Source organism: Ovis canadensis, chromosome 8, assembly GCF_042477335.2.
Source record: "Ovis canadensis isolate MfBH-ARS-UI-01 breed Bighorn chromosome 8, ARS-UI_OviCan_v2, whole genome shotgun sequence".
Classification (NCBI taxonomy): Eukaryota; Metazoa; Chordata; class Mammalia; order Artiodactyla; family Bovidae; genus Ovis; species Ovis canadensis.
In genome coordinates, this window is record NC_091252.1 from 103192207 (window position 1) to 103211994 (window position 19788).

The 19788-nt window shown below is 51.2% G+C and overlaps 1 protein-coding gene across 7 annotated transcripts in view; it reads left to right on the forward strand.

Annotated features, from left to right (window-relative positions):
- The window catches only part of FAM120B (family with sequence similarity 120 member B), a 71180-nt gene extending 54609 nt beyond the window's left edge, over positions 1-16571 (forward strand). For 2 of the 7 annotated variants that reach the window (XM_069599383.1, XM_069599388.1), the window contains 5 exons: positions 647-853; positions 2088-2196; positions 4663-4755; positions 10913-10964; positions 13876-16571. In XM_069599383.1, coding sequence (XP_069455484.1) covers positions 647-853; positions 2088-2196; positions 4663-4755; positions 10913-10953 — 450 coding nt within the window. In that variant the 3' untranslated portion in view covers positions 10954-10964; positions 13876-16571. Of the gene's footprint in view, positions 1-646; positions 854-2087; positions 2197-4662; positions 4756-10912; positions 10965-11058; positions 13037-13875 lie in introns of those variants that run through there. The other 5 variants (XM_069599382.1, XM_069599387.1, XM_069599384.1 and 2 more) reach the window with 4 other exon arrangements.
- The last annotated feature ends 3217 nt before the right edge of the window (positions 16572-19788 follow it).

Consider the following 19788-nt stretch of genomic DNA (forward strand, 5'->3'; position numbering starts at 1 on the left):
GAGCAAGTAAACTGGACCAGCCCATCAACCTTATGCAATAATAAGCCATTTTGTTCTTAAATGACAGGCATTTATGTGAAATTTTATAGTAATGCTCACGGTTAGAACTCAGTGACTCTTCAGTGTGCAGAATGACGCTGTCTTGGCCTCTCCGCCTTTCCTTTTTTCCTCTGTTCTTCCCTCGCGGAGTTCGTTTTCTTTTCGGCAGTGCTGGGTCTTCACCGCTGTGCACAGGCTTCCTCCCTCCGTGGCGAGGGGCTGCTCTTCGCTGCATGTGTGGGCTCTTACAGTGGTGGGCTCTCCTACTGCGGACCTCGGGCTGCAGGGTGTGGGCTCAGTCATTCTGCAGCATGTGGACTCTGCCTGACCAGGAATCGAACCCATGTTCCCTGCATGGGCAGGCAGGCTCTGTGCCACCAGGGAAGCTCCTGGCTTTGCTTTTAAATAAATTTTCCTGGTGGGCCCAACGCTGCGATCCCATCACCTTCCTGTCAGGACAGAGCTTTGCTGCCCCAAGGCCGTCTGTGTGGAGAGCTGGTCCTGGCCTTGTCAGCGCGGTGCCTGAGCCACCGGCCGTGTTGGGGGAGCTCTGGTTTCCCGTGCGAGGGCTGCCTCCTCACCTTCTCCCCGCGTTTTGCCTCTGCAGCTCGACCACATCGACCCCAGAGCTGTGCAGCTGGCCACCCTCCTGGTGCGCGGTCTCACCACCCTGGTGCTGGTCAATGGTGCCTGCGGCTCCCCCTGGGAGATGGCTGACTTCATGCCCTGGCACCTGTTTGACGGGAAGCTGTTTCATCAGAAGTACCTGCAGTCCGAGAAAGGGTACACTGCAGAGGTGCTTGTGGAGCAGAACGTGAGTCCACAGTCCTCTTCACATTAGAGAAGGTAGTAGGTTTGAAGTCAGTCATTCAAATGCATCGTGAAACCTCAGGGTCCTTGGCTGGAGGTCACAGGGGTCAGCAGCACTGTCTGTCCTCACGGTCACTCCTTCAGGGGTGACCCCAGAAATCGGCAGGGTTGCTGGCGGCCGCCCGGCTCAGGCTGTGCCGCTGGCCTGAGGATCACGTCACGAGCTTCCCCGAGATTGTGTGGAGGCAGCGAGCGGCATCCCACCGTCTTGCACATTTCATATTTCCGGGCACCTTTTCCCCTTTTCCCCATTTGAGTGAAGAGCGTGCACTCCCTGCAGACCTCTCTGTGCAGGTGTCAGGGCGGTTCGGTCGGCATGGCGGTGATGTGTTCCTTTAAGGCCAGCAGTGTAGTGGGGCTGCTCACCACCACCCTGGCTCTGTAAGTACAGTTGCATGGCTCCTGGAAGATTTCCAAGTCAGGCTACAGCCCGGCTCGTTTGAAACAAGTGTCAGCACCCACAGGACCCTGTGACGGGCCAGAGCTGACCGGTCAGTGATGGGGTGGCATTCCACGCCTTAGGCATCAGGCAGAAAATGTCGATGTGTTGGCATCGCTGCTTCACACAGAGACAATTCAGGGCGTCACAGGAGTGTAAGTGTTCAGAATTCAGAAGCAGCCAAAGCCAGGCAGAGTCAGCAAAAGCAGAGTGCTGGCGAAAATGCCTCATGGCTGTGGCTTCAGAACCGAGTCAGAGAGGCGACAGTAGGCCGGGCTCACGCCACTGCCCACACCCCACCCCCGCAGACCTGCCTCACGTCTGGAGCCAGCGCAGATGGTCAGGGGCTGCACTTGCTGCTCCACGGAAGGTGCCTAGAGGCGGCCGGGAAGGTCGCCCGTCCCCGTGCTATCCGTCCGTCCCTGTGCTATCGCGGCATCGCCCTGTCTGCCTGCGGTCTTGGATCTGGTGGGGACTGAAGTGATGACGTCGCCAGAGGGATGTCCTCGGTGCCGTTGGGGGTAGGATGTAGACGCCCCCGCAGGCCTGAGGCCCCCCTGCAGACCCTTGTCTCCCTGCAGACACAGGTGTGCGCTGCCACCAGCAGGGCGCGGGCGAGGACCAGCGTCTGGGACTCCTGCCGGCTGCAGCGTGGCAGGCAGGCGCTGCCCTCCCCATCGCCGTGTCTCCCAAGCGCCTGCTGTGTCTGATGGTGCTCTGCTGACCCATCTGTTTGCAGAGGTCCCACGTCACCAGATTCCACACCCTGAAGTCGGTCGTGTGCAAGGCCTGTGGGAAGGAGAACAGACCGATCGTCAGCAGGCGTCACTGGCGTCCACACCACGCAGGTGGGTCCTAGCCCCTTGGCCCTGCGTGCAGCTCAGGGAGGCTGGTGTAGTGGGAAGAAGCGGAACTGAGGTGCTCGAGTGCTGCTGAGTGGTTAGGTTCTGGCCCCGCAGGAGAGAGTCTGCAGAGGCCGCGTGTGCAGAGGGCTGAGGGCCCTGCCCTGGGGCTTCGCCTGCTCTCCAGGAAGCCCTAGAGTGCGCGCCACTGGGTTGATGGGTCTTTATTTGACAAAGGTTTGGGTTTATTTTTTCTCGTGATATGAGAAGAACTTAGAATATAAAGAACAAAACTAAAAAGGGTTGTTTCAATCACACTGAAAGCGAAACAGCCTCTGAGTCTGTCCCTGAAGGCAGCAGATGTCTGCTGCTGACAGTGTCTCTGTCTCACTGTGAGCGGCTCGGTGTGCGGCCTCTCCTCCTGGGCACTCGCCTTCCAGCACAGTCATGGTGCGCAGGCTCCCCTCCACAGACTCCCCACCTCTGCGCTGTGGCGTTTGCCCGATAGCTTCCCTGCCTCAAGCTTCTGGTGTTCTTTGTACACATGATGGTTTTGTGTGTGTGTTTCCTTAGGGTAGAGCGCCATTGTTCACAGAGTTACAGATCCAGACATCACCGGATTCTAGATTGACGTTGCCAGCTTGTTTCCTAAAAGCGCATGGTCGCTTCACACCTTCACCAGCAGGACTAAGGGTTTCCGCTGGGTGCATCCTGACATCACTCGCGTTTGCTTTTCTCAGTAATTTGATAGATAGGAAAGCCTGTCTCCTTCACTGGGCGCCTCTTTACCAGCGGAGCTGGGCATCTTGCTCAGTAACTTGTCGTGCTAATGAGTTCAGTTTAATCATGTTCCCATGTCCTCGTTTGGGTGGGGTCTGTAACTGCCACTGTCGCTGTCCTGGTGCTGTGGTGACGGAATAAGAGAATTACCCAAAATTCCTACCCGCAGACTGTCCTGGTTCTCACCCAAGCCTTGCATGTTTTGCTCCCAGAGACAACGTGCCCTGAGGTCAGTGGGGCCCGGGGTGCTGTCCTGCTCCTGCGTCAGCACCGCGTGCGGTGGCTTCAGCCCCTCCTGGCTCCTGTGGGACAGACCCCCTGGCCTCACCCTCTTGCCGTCTGTGACCTTTCTCCTGCCACCTGGAGCAAAGCAGAAGTTGATTCCTTGCAAAGTAAATAGGTAGCATTCTCTCTGCATCACCTGTTCCCTGCATCTCTTGGCAGCATCACTCAGACCATGTGTCCCGTGAGCTCTGGCCCAGGATTCCCGTCAGTGGTGCGGTTGCCTGCAGAGCAGGGGCAGGCTGGCTACAGACATGCAGACGGCAGGGTGCAGCCTGCTTCGGCCACGGTGGTCGCTGGGAGGCGAACTCCTGAACCTCTTTCTGCACGTCAGAGTCGGGTGCTCAGGCCCAGGAGGCCCACGTGTGGGACAGGTTTTGTTTAAGGCCTGTGGTCTCACAGATGTCAGGTGTGCGCTTAAAGCTGCCGTCCAGTGGCTCCTAGTAGGGACAGGAAACTGACTGCTCTGTGGCGAAGTGTCTGTACAGATGGCACCCTGGGGTGGGCCTGTCGTGTTATCCCAGGTTGTGGAGGAAACTGTTAACAGCCTGAGGTTCTTTGGTTCAGTCCACTGTGCCCAAGTGACCCACCAACACCATGCAGGTTCTTGGTGTCAGAACTCAGCCCCTTGAACCCAGCCCAGCATCCTCGGTTACCTGTGCCAAACGCTGCCTGCTCCTCCTGGACAGGGCTGTGCCAGGGACACTTGTCCTGGTACCTTCCAGGCAGTGCCCAGGTCAGAGTGCATGTGGAGGGCAGCAGTCACGGTGCTGGGCCAGCGAGGATCCGCCCGCCTGTGTCCACCGAGCGCTGGTTCACCTTGGGGCCAGTACTGGGCAAGCTCGGCCTCCTTTCTTTATAGAGCAGCAGGAAGTACCAAGATACTGTTTAAAATCACATTTAAATTTGTACTTAGAGTTGCTAGTGCTGCGTCCCAGTAGAGACAAGCAGAGGGCAGCAGGGCTTAGGGCTTTAGGAGAGGAAGTGAGGGTGAATGGCTTATGTGCTGATGGAGTTCATGAAGAGCTGGGAGAGGGCAGCCTGCTCAGGCCTGCTGTGTCCCAGAGCCCACGGGGTGGTGGCCAGTGTTGCGGGCCTGGGCTTCTAGCTCCAGGCACAGCAGTGTCTAGTCCACTGCACAGAGCAGCTGACCGAGGAGGCCCTGCTTGGAGGAACCTAACAGAACGCCCTGCTCATCACCAACACAGACTCTCCTGGGCATAAGTTTAAAGCAGTCCCAACCCAGGCCGGCCCCAGAGCCTGCGTTTTTCATGGGCTTTCCCACTGATGGAAGGGACGCCAGGAGTTTGAAAGCTACCAGCCCAGGGCCACCTTGCTCACTCCTAAGAACAACTGCCACTTGGGGTCAGGCGCGTGTAGCTGCTGACATGCCATCGCGTGTCCCCACAGGGCGGTGGGGCCGACAGGGATCCAGCTCCCACGGGACAAGCTCCGGGTACAGCCGGTCTGGCCACGGACAGCACTGGAGGGACCAGGGGCCAGGTAAGAGGCCCACGGGTGTTCTGGGCCTGCCTCGTGGCTGCTTGGGAGTAGGTTGTATGTTTGCAAGTGAGTGAGCAGGAAAATACACAGGCCTGGGAGCCCCACCTGCTCAAGTGCAGAGGCAGTCACCATGCTGGGCACCAGCCTGCCGCCTAATTCATCTTCTGTTAATTCGTTCAGCTGCCCAAGACCCAGTTTCGTAATTTACTTGAAAGCTCCTGTGAAGGTTACACACACGTGTGCGTGCGTGTGTGCGTGCGTGCTGAGTCACTGCAGCCATGTCTGACTCTTTGTGACCCATGGACTGTAGCCCGCCAGGCTCTCTCTGTCCCTGGGGCTCTCCAGCAGGAATACTGGAGTGAGCTGCCGTGTCCTCCTCCTGGGGATCTTCCCGACCCAGGGATGGAACCGGGGCCTCCTGCACTGGCAGATGGGCTCTCCACCACTAGTGCTCCCCGGGAAGCCCCTGTATACACGCACATCCTTCTAACGAGGTCACGCAGAAAGTAGCATTCTGCCAGTATCGGCATCTCCTTATGTCCTGTGAGGAACCGAGGAGCCTCCGAATGTGACCTGCGGAGCAGGGTGAGTCTGTCCCTGCATGTGTGATGCAGACGCCTGGTTTAAAGCGTGAGGATGAACTCCATATACAGTAATCTACACTTTAAAAACACCGAAAACCTCATATCAGTATTTAAATTCAGATTCTGTGCAGTTTTGAGAGCCAAACTGTATAGACTCTTGAATTCCTAAGATTTCTGCTCTTACCTTTGCAAACGCAACACCTGTAATTTTCCCGTTGCTTTTGCAACCTTTGAGGCGCGTGCCGTGCACCTGCCTCTCGTTGCTGTGCGTGACTGCTGCCGGTCATCACGGCAACGTGACCCAGGACTCCTGGGGTGACCCTGGTCCCGCGGGTGGCCTGTGAGGGCTGTGTTCCTCCTGCTGGTTCTTGAAGGATCTGCACACTTAGCGGATATTTGGGGTCCGCAGTAGGGTTCCATGAGGCCCCACCTCTGGAGGAGAGAGAAGCCCCCACAGTGAGTCGCAGTTGCTGCAGCTGTTCCTCTAACCCTGCCTCCCCGTCAGCCTCTGCTCTCCAGTCATGCCTCCCAGTGCCCCCCGAGGCCTCCAGACGGGCTGGCTGAGCAGTCAGTCGGTGGCGTCCACCCCTGAGGAGCCGCGGTCCGGAGTAAGCACGGATTCCCTCCCCCGGTGCCAGCCAAGCTGTCTGAACAGTTACGTAGCACAGTGTCACCAAGAGTAGGGAAATACCAGCTTTTCCATGGTTCCAAGTGTGTCTGAGAGGATTTCCAGTGGAGAAGGGGCTGAGGTTGACGACGAAACCACAGACAGGGCCCCCACATGTAGGCAGGTCTGTGTCCACCCTGGAATCAGAGGGGACCCCAGTGCTGTGGACTCACAGTTGAGGGCAAGTTCCTCTGACACGGGGGTGGGGGCGGAGGGGGGTCCCTGTCTGTCCTCACACCCGCACGGTGTGTAAGGACACGGCCCCTAGTTGGGCAGTGGAGCGTGGGGAATCTCAGCTGGTAACTTTAAGACTGACGGCCCTCCTTAGAGAAGCCAGGGCAAGGTGGTTTTGGTTTTGAATTTTATTGATCTATTCTTGGCTTCGTTAGTTCACCGTCGCTGAGTGAGGGCTTTCTCTAGTTGCGGCTCGTAGGGTCTTCCCAGACTGGGGGTCGAACCCATGTCCCTGGATTGGCAGGCAGATTCTTAACCACTGGACCAGCAGGGAAGTCCAGGGAAGGGGTTTCTGAGAGAAAGAGGGACCTGGAGACATGTTAGCCCGGAAGGAGAAAGGGGCTCACCCCGGCCTCCGCCACCTTACGCACTGAGGAGACAGGCTGTGAGGAGAGAGTCTTTGAGGAGAGGGGCTGTGAGGAGAGGAGCTCTGAGGAGAGGGGCTCTGAGGAGGAGAGGGGCGAGGAGGAGAGGGGCCCTGAGGAGGAGAGGGGCCCTGAGGAGGAGAGGGGCTCTGAGGAGGGGGCCCTGAGGAGGAGAGGGGCTCTGAGGAGGAGAGGAGCTCTGAGGAGAGGGGCTGTGAGGAGAGAGGCCCTGAGGAGGAGAGGGGCTGTGAGGAGAGAAACTCTGAGGAGAGAGGCCCTGAGGAGGAGAGGGGCTCTGAGGATAGGGCCTGTGAGGAGAGGAGCTCTGAGCAGAGGAGCTCTGAGGAGGAGAGGGGCTCTGAGGAGGAGAGGGACTCTGAGGAGGAGAGGGGCTGTGAGGAGGAGAGGAGCTCTGAGGAGGAGAGGGGCTGTGAAGAGGAGAGGAGCTCTGAGCAGAGGAGCTCTGAGGAGGAGAGGCTCTGAGGAGGAGAGGGGCTCTGAGGTGGAGAGGAGCTCTGAGCAGAGGAGCTCTGAGGAGGAGAGGCTCTGAGGAGGAGAGGGGCTCTGAGGTGGAGAGGGCCTCTGAGGTGGAGAGGGCCTCTGAGGAAAGGGGCTGGTGCGGGGCCACGGCCTGGGGCGGGAGCGGCAGCTGCTGCTGCCGCAGTGGTTCCCGGGCAGAAGCGGGAGAGGCGGCGGTCGGTCACGCCTAGAGCCCGCGGCGCTGCGCGCGGACGCAGACTAGGTCCTCACTGGACCTGGCCTCTGTGCTGGCCCGGGGGCCTCGGGGTGTGCGGTGGGCTGAGGAGCAGTGGCGGCTCTGAGCCCCATCCCTGTACCAGTGAGATGCCGACCCCCGGAACCAGGCCCCGCGGAGCGAGGAGGGGCCGCGGTCGTCTTCCGCTGCCCGACCCGACGCGGCCGGCTCGGCCCTCCTCCAGAGCCCGCGCCCCCGCTTCGCACGCGGAGGGGAGGCCGCCCAGAGCGCCTGCCTGGCCGTCTCGCGGTCGAGCTCCCGTCGAGTGCATGAGAACAGCCGCCTTCCTCACTCCTTGGCTCGGGCTTCGGGAGAGCCCCATGGGGAGGCTCAGGTGGGCAAGGGCGTGACCGCGGGGGGCACAACCCCCGGGACCAGCAGTGCCTGTGGGCGCGCGTGGCCGACCCCAGCAGCCCACTGACGGGCCTCCCTGCGCCTCCTCACGGGCGTCAGCCTGGTGCCCTGGGGTCCTTCTGCTCCGAGCCCCAAGGTCTTTGCTGCTGCTGTTTTGCGTCCGGACAGCCTGCGGGGTGAGTGCAGGGGGCGGGCCGTGTCCTGGGGACACACCGTCAGGAGCAGGCCTTGTGCTGCCCACACCGGGGAACTTGGACCTGGTGGGCCTTGAATTTGAAGCCTGCAGAACAGTACAGGCTACAGCCTTTCTTTTCTTACTTCACTCGGGTCCAGCCAAGTAGACGCTGCCTGGAATCCTGCAAAGGCAGTGCCCCCAGGGCTCTCCCTGACCTCTGACCTGGAGGGGAGAGACTGATATCCCGGGCCTCCTCGTGTCACATGCTTTCTTCTTGATCTTGCTCTTCTCCTGCATTGACTCTAGAGTTTCTCTTAATATTTTTACATTGACCTGTCCTGTTAGAGTTTTTTTCTGTTAAAAAGAAAAGTCAAGTATACCGCAGTTAAAGCTGCTTTTTAATCACAGAGTAAAGCAAGGAAACAAAGCACACTGACTGCAGGCTTGGCCTGTGTGGTTCCAGCCATCACTGAGCACGCGACCAGAGGCCATCGCTTGAACACCAGGCCCTCCCCAGGCCCTCGCCCTTGGCCTGATCAGCGTTTCCTCTGGTCACTGGCCAGGGAAGGTGGGAATATTGGCTTCCTCTTTACTTCCCAGAGTTGTCAGGGCATGTTAACATCAAAGGAGGAACTGTTTTCCTTGGATCTACAGTAAACAGTCTCTTCAGATTGTGTTGGCAGACAGTGGTGTCTAGGAATCCCTCCTCATGCAGATTAGAAAACAGACTTCCTTAGGGTGGAAGAGCAGACCGTCACGTCAGCCCTGGCGCCCTGGGCAGGGATCTTCTGAGAGCCCTCATAACTAGACGGCAGGGGTCTTCGCTAGGAGCCCTCGCGACTAGACGGCAGGGGTCTTGGGGGCAGCCCCAGGGAGCTGCCCGTGTACCGTGCCCTGCGTGTATGAACGGCCCCGTGGAGGCTGAGGTCAGGCTGAGTGCTGTCGGTGATGCAGGTCAGAGAGTGGGCAGGTCGCGCTGAGGGCCTGGTGTCCTTCTGGGCCTGGACCAGAGGACAGACGGGAAGCTGGTGCCTGCTGATCTTCCCCGTCGGTCTGGCAGGGTCTGAGGTTCTGGGAAGGGGTGGGTCTGGGAGGCCAGGGAAGGAGGTGTCACCTGCCAGAGCACAAGGCCAGGGCTGTCACCACTTTGGGCTGACAAGAGGGTTCGAGGATGCATGCCAGCAAGGCCTGTGTGTCTGGTGAGTTGTCCAGCCCGCCTGTGGGCATCGAGCACATTGGCAGAGCAGAGGCCCTGGGGGGGATGTGCTGTCTCCCCGGTCCTTCCACTGTGCTGGTGACCTGCACTCTGGGCCCTGCGGGTCCCACTGCCGAACCTCCTGTAGGTCTCAAGCCCAGGTCGACTTGTGGACCTGAGGGACCATCAGCTCTGCGAGTGAAGCCGGAGGTCAGGTGCTGGTGGTTCCCGCGCTGGCCCGCCACCCTGGGGTGCTTTCCCTGCAGGCTCAGGGCAGACGGTTGCCAAGTGGCCTCTGAGGGAACCCCTGCTCTGTGGGGGCTGCAGGAGCCCCACCAAAGTCCAGGGGTGCTAGTGCCATAGGGTTTGGGCTGAAACACTTCTCTGGGGGCCTCAGGTTGGAGGCAGAGTGAGGTGGTGAGTGCTGCTTCGGTATCAGACTTGGCAGTTTAGGAGTTGGGGTGGGGGAGAAACTGGAAGTTCTGACTGGACGCATACAAGCAAGCAGACTGTGTCCTTGCACGTTGCCCGATACGGAAGGTGCTCAAAAAATGTTTGCAGTGCACATATGTTTCCACACACAATGTGCTTTATAAACACACGCATGTGTACATTGTCTTTTATTAGAACAGGAACACGTGTTTCCAGGTGAGGTAATCCATTTTTTCACCTCCTTAATGTGGTTGAATGAGTTGTCTTCACTTAGCCAGCACATTTTTTGCTGTGTTTTATCTACTTTTGAGCCCTTTTTATAGTATTTTTTGGAGATACTCTAGCAGTCCAAGCAGAAAGTTGTCAGTGTTTTCAGGACAGAGTTAACAAGCAGGTTTCCCATGGCTGCCCCTAGGGCCCCTGACCTGATGAGAGCTGAGCTGCTCCATTTGGGCTGGGCAGAGAGGTGAGAACCGAGGGCTGGGAGCCTTTCTGGGCTGGGAGCCAATGAGACAAGGGTGGGGACCTGGGACCTGCAGAGGTGTGAACCTCTGTTCACCAAGGGGTGAACATCAAAGCTTTTGGAACTTTTAAAATGCTAGCCGGCAGCTAAAGTGAGAACGTTTAACCTCTTCATGCTGTTGGTGAGAAATGATGTGTTAAATTCCACAGTTGGTAGCTACAAATTTGCCTGTGATTTCTTCAGATTTTCACTTCTCAGTGGTGATTCCTAGGAGGCCTGGGCTGTTGTAAAGCTGCCTCTGATCATCTGTGATAACAAGGATGCTGCCTGGAAACCTCATTCTGGCCACTGCTGTGACCCTGTCTTGTCACCCTCCTGGGGGGTGCAGGTGACAAGGCTGCCCATCACTTTTGCTGGAAAAGTGTTACATTTTAAATGTGAAAAGCCATCACCTGTTTTACTTGCAGAATGGTTCTTTTCTGACCCTAGCGATGCCAGAGAGTGGGCAGCAGCCCCAAGGGCAGGGGTGGGGAAGCCTTGGGCTCTGCTGCGGAGGGAGCCACCCGGGTGCTTTCCTGCTCTTGGCAGAACATCCCAGGTGCCATCTGCATGGGAAGGGCCATTTGCAAACATCCCTGGCAGCAGTGGCTGCGTAGATGCCGTGCAGACAGTGGCCCTGGAGTTGAGGGGAACAGTTCTGACAGTGCTTCCTTCCACCAACAGGACTGCCTCTTAATTAATTGCTTCCTACTTTAATGAGTAATTATGGAACAAAATTTTAATGACAGGTGGCCACAGCTAAAAAGACAGTAAAGTTCTGGCCCAAATACAACTTAGATGTTTTTATACATACTTAGAAATGTGTCATTTTTTTCTGTTTGATTTTTAGAGAAATTTAATTCTTATTTTTTGTTTTGTTATCTGTTTGGTACAGGAAGTAGACAGTATGAGCCTGACCAGTGGAGAAGATATTAGTCATCTTCTGGGTAAGTCCACCACTCAACATCTTCAGAATAAATCAGTTCTATCAAAGATTGAAGTAAAATATCTGTCTTTATACCATAGATCTTTCATATCAAGTACCAAACTTTTAAAAGAATTCAGGTGTTAAAACCTCCCAACTTGGTTTCAAGGTAAGTTTGCTTTCTCTAGAAAAAGTGCACAGAAGAAGCCGCAGAATCTGGCTGTCAAACCAGAGTGAAGCCTCTGGATCCTCTGGACCCTCCTTCAGAGTGAAGTCATCTGAGGAGAGGCTCACCGGGGGTTCCAGACCCAGAGTCACAAGAGGAAAAGCATCTATTTCAGCCTTCTTCCTCATTCAACTTTAAAACGCCTTTGTGGGCTTACTTGTAGACGTCGTCCTGACTCCACGTCCCCAAACAGCCATGGTTAACGTCTTCATGCCGGTCTGCATCTGTTGATTCTTATAATGAATTGAAATCTTATGATATCCCACTCTTTTAAAATTTAATACTAGAGGATTAAAGTTGTGAGGATATTTCCCAGATGATCTTCTCTTTTAAGACATGATGTCTAATAAGCTGTATCAGTTTCCAGAAATTGTTCACTAATCATAAATTATAACCAGAAGTAAAGTTTCCAACTGTACCTTCACCAAGAAAGATGTGCCAGCTTCCTTCTCACCTTTTTGGTGGGAGAGGTGACTGCATGGTCTTGACATTGCCTGTGGCGCATGGGTCTGTTTCAGTTGTTTCACCCCTTCGTTTAGAATTTGCTCCAGCCCAGAGCCTGTGCCTGTGAAGACACCTGGATTCAGCACACCTTAGGCATCAGACAGGAAGCCTGCAAACCATGTAGAGAGAAGCAGTAGTTGAGTGTCAAGAAGCCTAATTTATGATACTGCTAACAAGTCGGACATCTGTTGCTCTTTATGTGAGCCCTGAAGGGCTCTTGTTAAAAAATATTCTAAATGAATCCAAGTTCAGAGACATTCTGTTCATGAAAGAATTTTCACATAATCTAAGAATTGAAATTTTAAACCCCAAATTGTCCTGACCTCAGCCCCTGGGTATTTTGATAATTGAAAATAATCTAGATTAGGGATTAGGTTAGCAGCTGTCTCCCTTTGGCCTGGAGCTGCTGTGACTGCCAATCCACCTTCCAGGCTACACCCGCACCCAGGAGAGCCTCTGAGTCATGCTTGCCTGCGCTCACAAGACATGTCCTTCAGCTGATGTCATTAAAACAAAATAAACCCTAAACAAATCATAGTGCACTTTGTATCTTAGCACTTGATGCTTTAGCCTGACTGACAGCTGTGTGTGCAGGCTCCTTACTTTGTTTTAGAATCTCATTTGGTAATATGTGTGGCTCAGACGGTTAAGTGTCTGCCTACAATGTGGGAGACCCAGGTTCAATCCCTGGGTTGGGAAGATCTCCTGGAGAAGGAAATGGCAACCCACTCCAGTATTCCTGCCTGGAGAATCCCATGGATGGAGGAGCCTGATAGGCTACAGTCCATGGGGTCACAAAGAGTCGGACACGACTGAGTGACTTCACTTTGACTTTCACCAAAAAGAAATATAGTCTCCTATTCACTTCCTGCAGGTCCTTCTTTAGGACATCTGCATGTCTAGTCACTTTTTATGTAGTCATGTAGGACCTATAGCCTTATTTCCCAATTTTAGAAATAGAATTTTTTTATATGTAGGTTTCCTGTCTAAAATTTTAACATTCTATTCATCTTGTTTTTGCTAATTTGATACCACTACTGCTTCTAGAAATTTCATTTCTTTGTTGCTTATTTGTATAACTTTGAAATAAATCTCTCACTCCTTAGACTAGAAGAGTAGACCTCCATGAATGTCATCTCCCCTTTCATAAGTGAATTCTAACTTGTCAGTAAAATATTTTATGTTCATTTAATGCTTAAGTGAAGCTGTTGAGTTGATAAAATCTTTACTACATTTGGAAAACCAGTGCAGTGATTTTTATTTTTGTAATTTTGGTGGTGGTATATTATCTCTGCAGTTAAGTCTTCTGATGAAGGTTCCATATATCAGTTCTAAAATGAAAATAAAAGTATTATTATTCATAATGAAATGTAATTTCACTTTTTAAAAATTATTTGGAAGACATTTTACCATCCAGTATATTGGGGTCTTTGTGAAGAAAAAGGATGTTAAATTTTGTCAGATGCCTTTTCTGCATCTATTGAGATAATCATATAATTTTTCATTTTCATTTTGTTATTGTGGTATATCACATTGATTAATTTGGGAATGTTGAACCATCCTTGCATCCCTGGGATAAGTCCCAGGTGCTCAAGGTGTACAGTCTTTTTAATGTACTATTGAATCCAGTTTGCTAATATTAAGTTGATGGAAAAAGTAACTGCGGTTTTGGACTGTGAATTTTAAATCATTATAACTAGGCTCAAACACATCTTTATTAATCAAAATGGAAGCCATCACAATCAATACATTTCTACCAGTGAGAAATAAGCTTATTTCTGTAGCATAAAAATCCATGCTTTGGGATTTGACGAACTCTTGGAAAGCATTTTCTGCCGCCTCCTGGCTGTGGAAGTGTTTCCCCTGTGAAACCGGGTTGAGACGCGTGAGGAAGTGGTCACGGGCTGGCACGCGCCTGCCGTGGCCGTGGCGGGTGGGCAGAGCCCCACAGCCCGGCCCCTCCAGCTCTGAAGTGGTGCTTGTGCAGTGCGCAGCCGGGCGTTGCCATGGAGGCGAACTGGGCCCTTGCTGACCAGTGTGGGCTGCAGGCGTGGCAGTTTTTGGTGCATCTCATCAATTTGCTGAGCGTGCTTCTCAGATATAATGGTTTTAGCGGGATTCAGAAAACTGTAGTGGATCAGACCAGCAGCAGACCACCATGGTAAATGCTGCCCACAGTCACCATGGCCTTTTTTTGGTGCAGGTTTGGCTTTGGGAAGCACATCATCAGCTGTGGTGTGAAATCTGCTTTTCATCACATGTCACAGTCCAGCCAAGAAGTGGTTCATTGTGGTGCAGAATAAGAGAAGGCGACACTTCAGAATGACGAGTGTTTACTTTTCGGTCAGCTCAGGAGGCACCCGTTTACTGTGTTTTTCACCATCCCCGCTTGCTGAATGCCCAAGGACTATGGAATGGTCGATGTTGAGTTCTTCAGCAACTGCTTATGTAGCTGTAAGAAGGTCCCCTTCAGCGGTGGCTCTCAGCTGGCCATGGCCAGCTCCCAGTGGCCGGCCCTCGTGCTCCTTGTCTTCAGGGCTCTCGTCTCCTTTGCACAGCTTCTTGCACCGCCGCTGCACTGTCCATTCCATAGAGTTGCAAAGAGTTGGACACGATTGTGTGACTGAGCACACACACAGCTTTGTTGAGGATTTTTGCATCAGTAGTCATTAGGGATATTGGCCTGTGATTTTCTTTTCTTGTGGTATCCTTGGCTGTTTTCAGTATTAGGGTGATGCTATCCTTGTAAAATGAGATTGGAAGTATTCCTTTCCCTTCAGTTTTTTGAAAGAGTCTAAGAAGGATTAGCATTAATTCTTTTTAAAAAATGTTTAATAGAATTCACCAGTGAAGCCATCTGGTCCTGAGCTTTTGTTGGAATGTTTTTAGTTACTGACTCATTGGTCTGTTCTGATTTTCTATCTCATTGTAATTCAGTCTTAGTAAGTTGGGGCTTCCCAGGTGGTGCTAGTGTTAAAGAACCGGCCTGCCAATGCAGGAGACGTAAGAGACATACGTTCGATCCCTGGGTCTGGAAGATCCCCTGGAGGAGGGCATGGCAACCCACTCTGGTGTTGTCCTAGAGAATCCCGTAGACAGAGGAGCCTGGCAGGCTACAATCCATGGGGTTGCGCAGAGTCAGACAAGACTGAAGCAACACACGCACACACTCCCTGCTGTCTTTGGACTTGGTGTCTTCTTTTCCTAGTTCTTTCAAATGTAACGTTACATGGTTTGAGATCTTTCTTAATGTACGGATTTATTGCTTTAAACTTCACTCTTAGAACTGCTTTTATTGCATTAAGTTTTTGTATGTTGTATTTCCATTTTTGCTTGCCTGAAGATACATTTTGATTTTCCTTTTGATTTCTCCCTTGACTTATTGCTTGGTCAAGAATGTGTTAATTTCCACAGATTTGTGAATTTTCCAGTTTTCCTCCTCTTAATGATTTCTAGTCTCATAGCATTGTTATCCTTGGGCAAATTCCAGGAGCCGGTGAGGGATAGGGAAGCCTGGTGTGCTACAGTCCATGGAATTACGAAGAGTCGGACATGACTTAGTGACTGAGCAACAACAACCATTGTTATCAGAAAATACACTTAATGTCACATTAGCCTTAAATTTTTAAGATTTATTTTGTGGACTAACATACCAGTCCTAGAGAATATTATGTTGTTTTTACCTAAGAAGACTGTATATTCTGCTATTGGATGGAAATGGGCTACATATGTCTGTTAAGCCCACTTGATATAAAACAGTTCAAGTTCAGTGTTTACTGATTTTCTTTTAGGATGATTCTACTACCCATTGTTAAAAGCAATTATTATTGTCAGTACTAATATTATGATATTATTACATTGCTATCTGTCCTCTCTTTAGTTTTAATTTATTTTAGTTTTAATATTTTCCTTATATATTTACATTTGTACATTCATATTTATTTATATATGTCCATTTTAACATCCTTTCATGATAAAAACTTTCAACAAATTAAGTATAAAAAGAATGTACCTCAACGTAATAAAGGCTGTATATGACAAACCCACAGCTAACGCCATACATAATGGTAAATGGCTGAGGCTTTCCCTCCAAGACCAGGAATGCAACAAGGGCGCCCACTGTCACTATTTCTGTGCAACATAGCACTTTCTAGCCAGGGCAGCTAGGCCAGAAAAGGAGATAAAGGACGTCTACATTGGGAAGGAAGAAGTAAAGCCTGTTTGCAGATGCCATGGTCTCATATATAGAGAACCTTAAAGACTCCACCAAAGAAGTGTTAGAACTAGTAAGCGATTGTAGGGTATAAAATCAGCATACAAAAAAACAGTTGGGTTTCTGTACACTGACAACAGAGTTGGACCATGAAGAATGCTGAGTGCCAAGTAATTGATGCTTTCAAATTGTGGTGCTGGAGAGGACTCGAAAGAGTCTTTTGGACTGCATGGAGATCAAACCAGTCAATCCTAAAGGAAATCAGCCCTGAATATTCATTGGAAGGACTGATGCTGGAGCTGAAGCTCCAGTACTTTGGCCACCTGATGTGAAGAACTGACTTATTGGAAAAGACCCTCATGATTGGAAAGATTGAAGACAAAAGGAGAAGGGGGCGGCAGAGAATAAAATGGTTGATGGCATCAGTGACTCAACGGGCAAATTTGCGCCAACTCTGGGAGATAGTGGAGGAGGACAGAGGAGCCTGATGTGCTGCAGTCCATGGGGTTGCAAAGAGTTGGACACAACTTATCAACTGAACAACAACAGCGGAGTATCAAAAAAAAGAAGTTCAGAAAACAATTCCATTTATAATAGCATCAAAAAGAATGAAGTACTTAGAAGTAAGTTTAACCAAGAGGTAGCAGATCTGTTTACTGAAACTTATAAAACAGTGATGAAAGAAATTGAAGAGGATGCAAACAAATGGAAAGATATCCCATGTTCATGGATTGGAAGAATTAATATTATTAAAATATCCATTCTTCCCTGGGTGATTTACAGATTCAATACAGTCTCTAACAAAATTCCAGTGGCATTTTACAGAAGTAGAACAAACAATTCTAAAATTTGCATGGAACCACAAAATACCCCAAAGAGCCAAAGCAATATTGAGAAATGAGAATAAAGCTTGGAGGGTCACATTTCCTGATTTCAAACTATATTCCACAGTAAAGTAACCAAAACTACGGTTTGGGTATAAAAGCTGACATACAGATCAGTAGAACAAAATAAAAAGCCCCCAAATAAACCCTCATACATGATCAGCTAATCTTCCACAAGGTCTCCAAAAAGTCTCATCAATAAATGATGTTGGGAAAACTGGATAGTCACGTAACAATGAAGTTGAACCCTTACAGCATACACAAAAGTCAATTCAAAATGGATTAAAGACTTAAATAACCTAAAATTTTGAAATTCTTAGAAGAAAATGTAGGTAATAGCGACATTCATCTTGGCAGTAGTTTTTTTCTTTTGGATATGACACCGAAAAGCACAGGCAGCAAAAGTAAAAATGAACAAGTGGAAGTACATCGAACAAAGGCAGAAGGGAGACTGGAGAAGATGGAGAGCCCGCCTCCAGAATGGGTTAGGGTATTTGCAAACCATACCTCATAAGGAGGTGATGTCCAAGATATGTAAGGAACTCTTGTAACTCATTAGCAAGAAAGCAAATAATTGAAAAGATGGACAAAGGAATTGAATAGACTGTTATCAAAAGAAGACATACAAATGGACATGAAAAGATGTTCAGTGTTACTGATATCAGGGAAATGCAGATCAAATCCACGAGGAGATACCACCTTACAACTGTTGGAATGGCTGTCATCAGAAAGGCGAGACAGCGAAGGCCAGTGAAGATGTGGAGAGAGGGGAACCCTTGTATACTGCTGCGAGTGTGGGATGGCACAGCTACTGCGGAAAACTAGAGGTTTCCTCAAAAATTGAAAACAGAGCGACCGTAGGATCCGGCAGTCCCAGTTCTCTGTTCGTATCCAGAGGAGACTAAATCAGTATCGCAGAGAGACGTCTGCATTCCAGTGTTGATTTCCACACCGTTCACAAGAACTAGGCTATGGGGATACCCTGATCGTCCTTTATTCACTCATTTGATGGATGAATAAAGAAATTATGGTGTATATATGTATGAAAGCAATATTATCCAGTTTTTTTAAAAAAAGTTTTATTTGCAGCAGTGTTGATAAACTTGTAGGTCATTACGCTAAGTGAAATAAGCCAAACACAAAAAGACAAATACTACATGATACCACTTGCATGTAGAACCTAAAACAGTTGAACTAGTAAAGAGAATAGAGTGGTGGTTGCCAGGGGCTGGAAGGTTGGGGAAATGGGAAGATATGTGTCAAAATGAACAAACTTTCAGTTATGAGATGAATGAATTCCTGGAATGTGATGGGTAGCATGGCAACTGTGTTGATAATAATATAATGTATACTTGAAATTTGCTAATAGAATGTTCTCCACACACACACACACACACACACAAATGATAACTATGTGAAGTGATGGTTCAGCATACATGCACAGCACACATGCAGATATACAGCACATGCAGACACATGCATGGCACACAGGCAGACACGGCACACGTGCAGCACACAGACACAGGCAGCACACGGATGTGTGCACACGCAGGGGCTTGTTTGGGCTTCTTTGTGGCATGGCAGCTGGATACCAAGGTAAGTGCCCCTCGAGCTAAAGAACCAGGCAGAAGCCACGTCACCTTTTATAATCTAGTAAGTCATGCTTTACTGCCATATTCTGTCATAAGGTAGCCAGAAAGGCGTCCAGCTTCAGGTGGAGATGAAGTAGACTTTCCTCTCAGTGGGAAAGGAGTGGGGTTCTGGAAGAGCATAGGAGACAGGAGTATTGCTGTGACCATTTGTGGAAACCGTGTCCTGAACAGAGCGTCCCCCCCGCCATAAAAACCATGACCTTCAGCTCTCGTGCCATGTACCTACCACCACGCTTCCTGCTGTCCTTCCGATTCTCCAGATGGGGGCTCCTGGCTCAGTCTTCCCAGCACGCCTCTTGGGATGATTTGAACAGCCTTGACTCGATAGTCCCCCCGGCAGCCTGAGGCTGACCCCTCGTGCTCCCTTTCTGTGGCCTTTGCCAGCCCTGCCGTGCACTCGGTGCTCACCAGCCTCAAGGCACTTGGCCCCGGGCCCCACCAGCCACATGGTCGCCCAGGCCTCTCTGCTTAGCTCCCCACGCTCCCTGATCCCCAGGCGCAGGTGACCGCTCTGCTTGCTCTACATGCTGCACACACACACTCTTTGAAGGGCAGGTACATTTTTATTGAGGAAATAAAAATCAATAACTTTTAGAAATGATGAAAGTGCTGCATTCTGCAGCTCGTGGGAGGAGAGTGATGTCAGGGAAGATGCGGAGTAGGAGGGTGCGGGCGTGCGTCTGTCCACCTGGACACGCAGACACGTGCACAGCACGTGCACAGATGTGTGCAGTACACACACACTTGCAGACCACATGCACAGATGTGTAGCGCACGCAGACGTGCAGCATACATGCAGACGTGCACAGCACGTGCACAGACATGCAGCACACATGGAGACGTGCACAGCACATGCACAGACGTGAAACGTGCAGACATACAGATGTGCACAGCACACGCAGACAGGTGCAGCACACGCGCGGCTCACACCCTCGGGTGTGATGCTCCCCAAGGAGTAGCTGCAGCTGCCCCTCCTGTCCCGCCCACCCCCTGCACGCCCAGGCCCTCCCGCTTAGGAAGCCATCAGGTCCTGGCAGGAAGGGCCGGCAGCCCCAGAAAATGCAGGTGCCAGGGAGGCTCACTTGGCTTGTGGTCCAGGCAGTCCAGTCAACACCTGCCTCTTCTGTCACCATTGGAGAGAATTGTAAGTCATGTGTTCTTAAGCGGAAGAAGGTGCTTTCCTGTGCCAATTTATTGTTCTAACGTTATTTGAATACTTGCAGACACACATCGGACTCCTTAAGCTTAGCAGCTCTTCATACAGCTTTCCGTCTACGGCGTCCTGTGTGTGGAAGGAAACTAAACTACAAAGCAGGCAGTATCATGGCCTCAGCAGCTCCCTGTGGGCCGTGCTCAGAGGCGGGCTT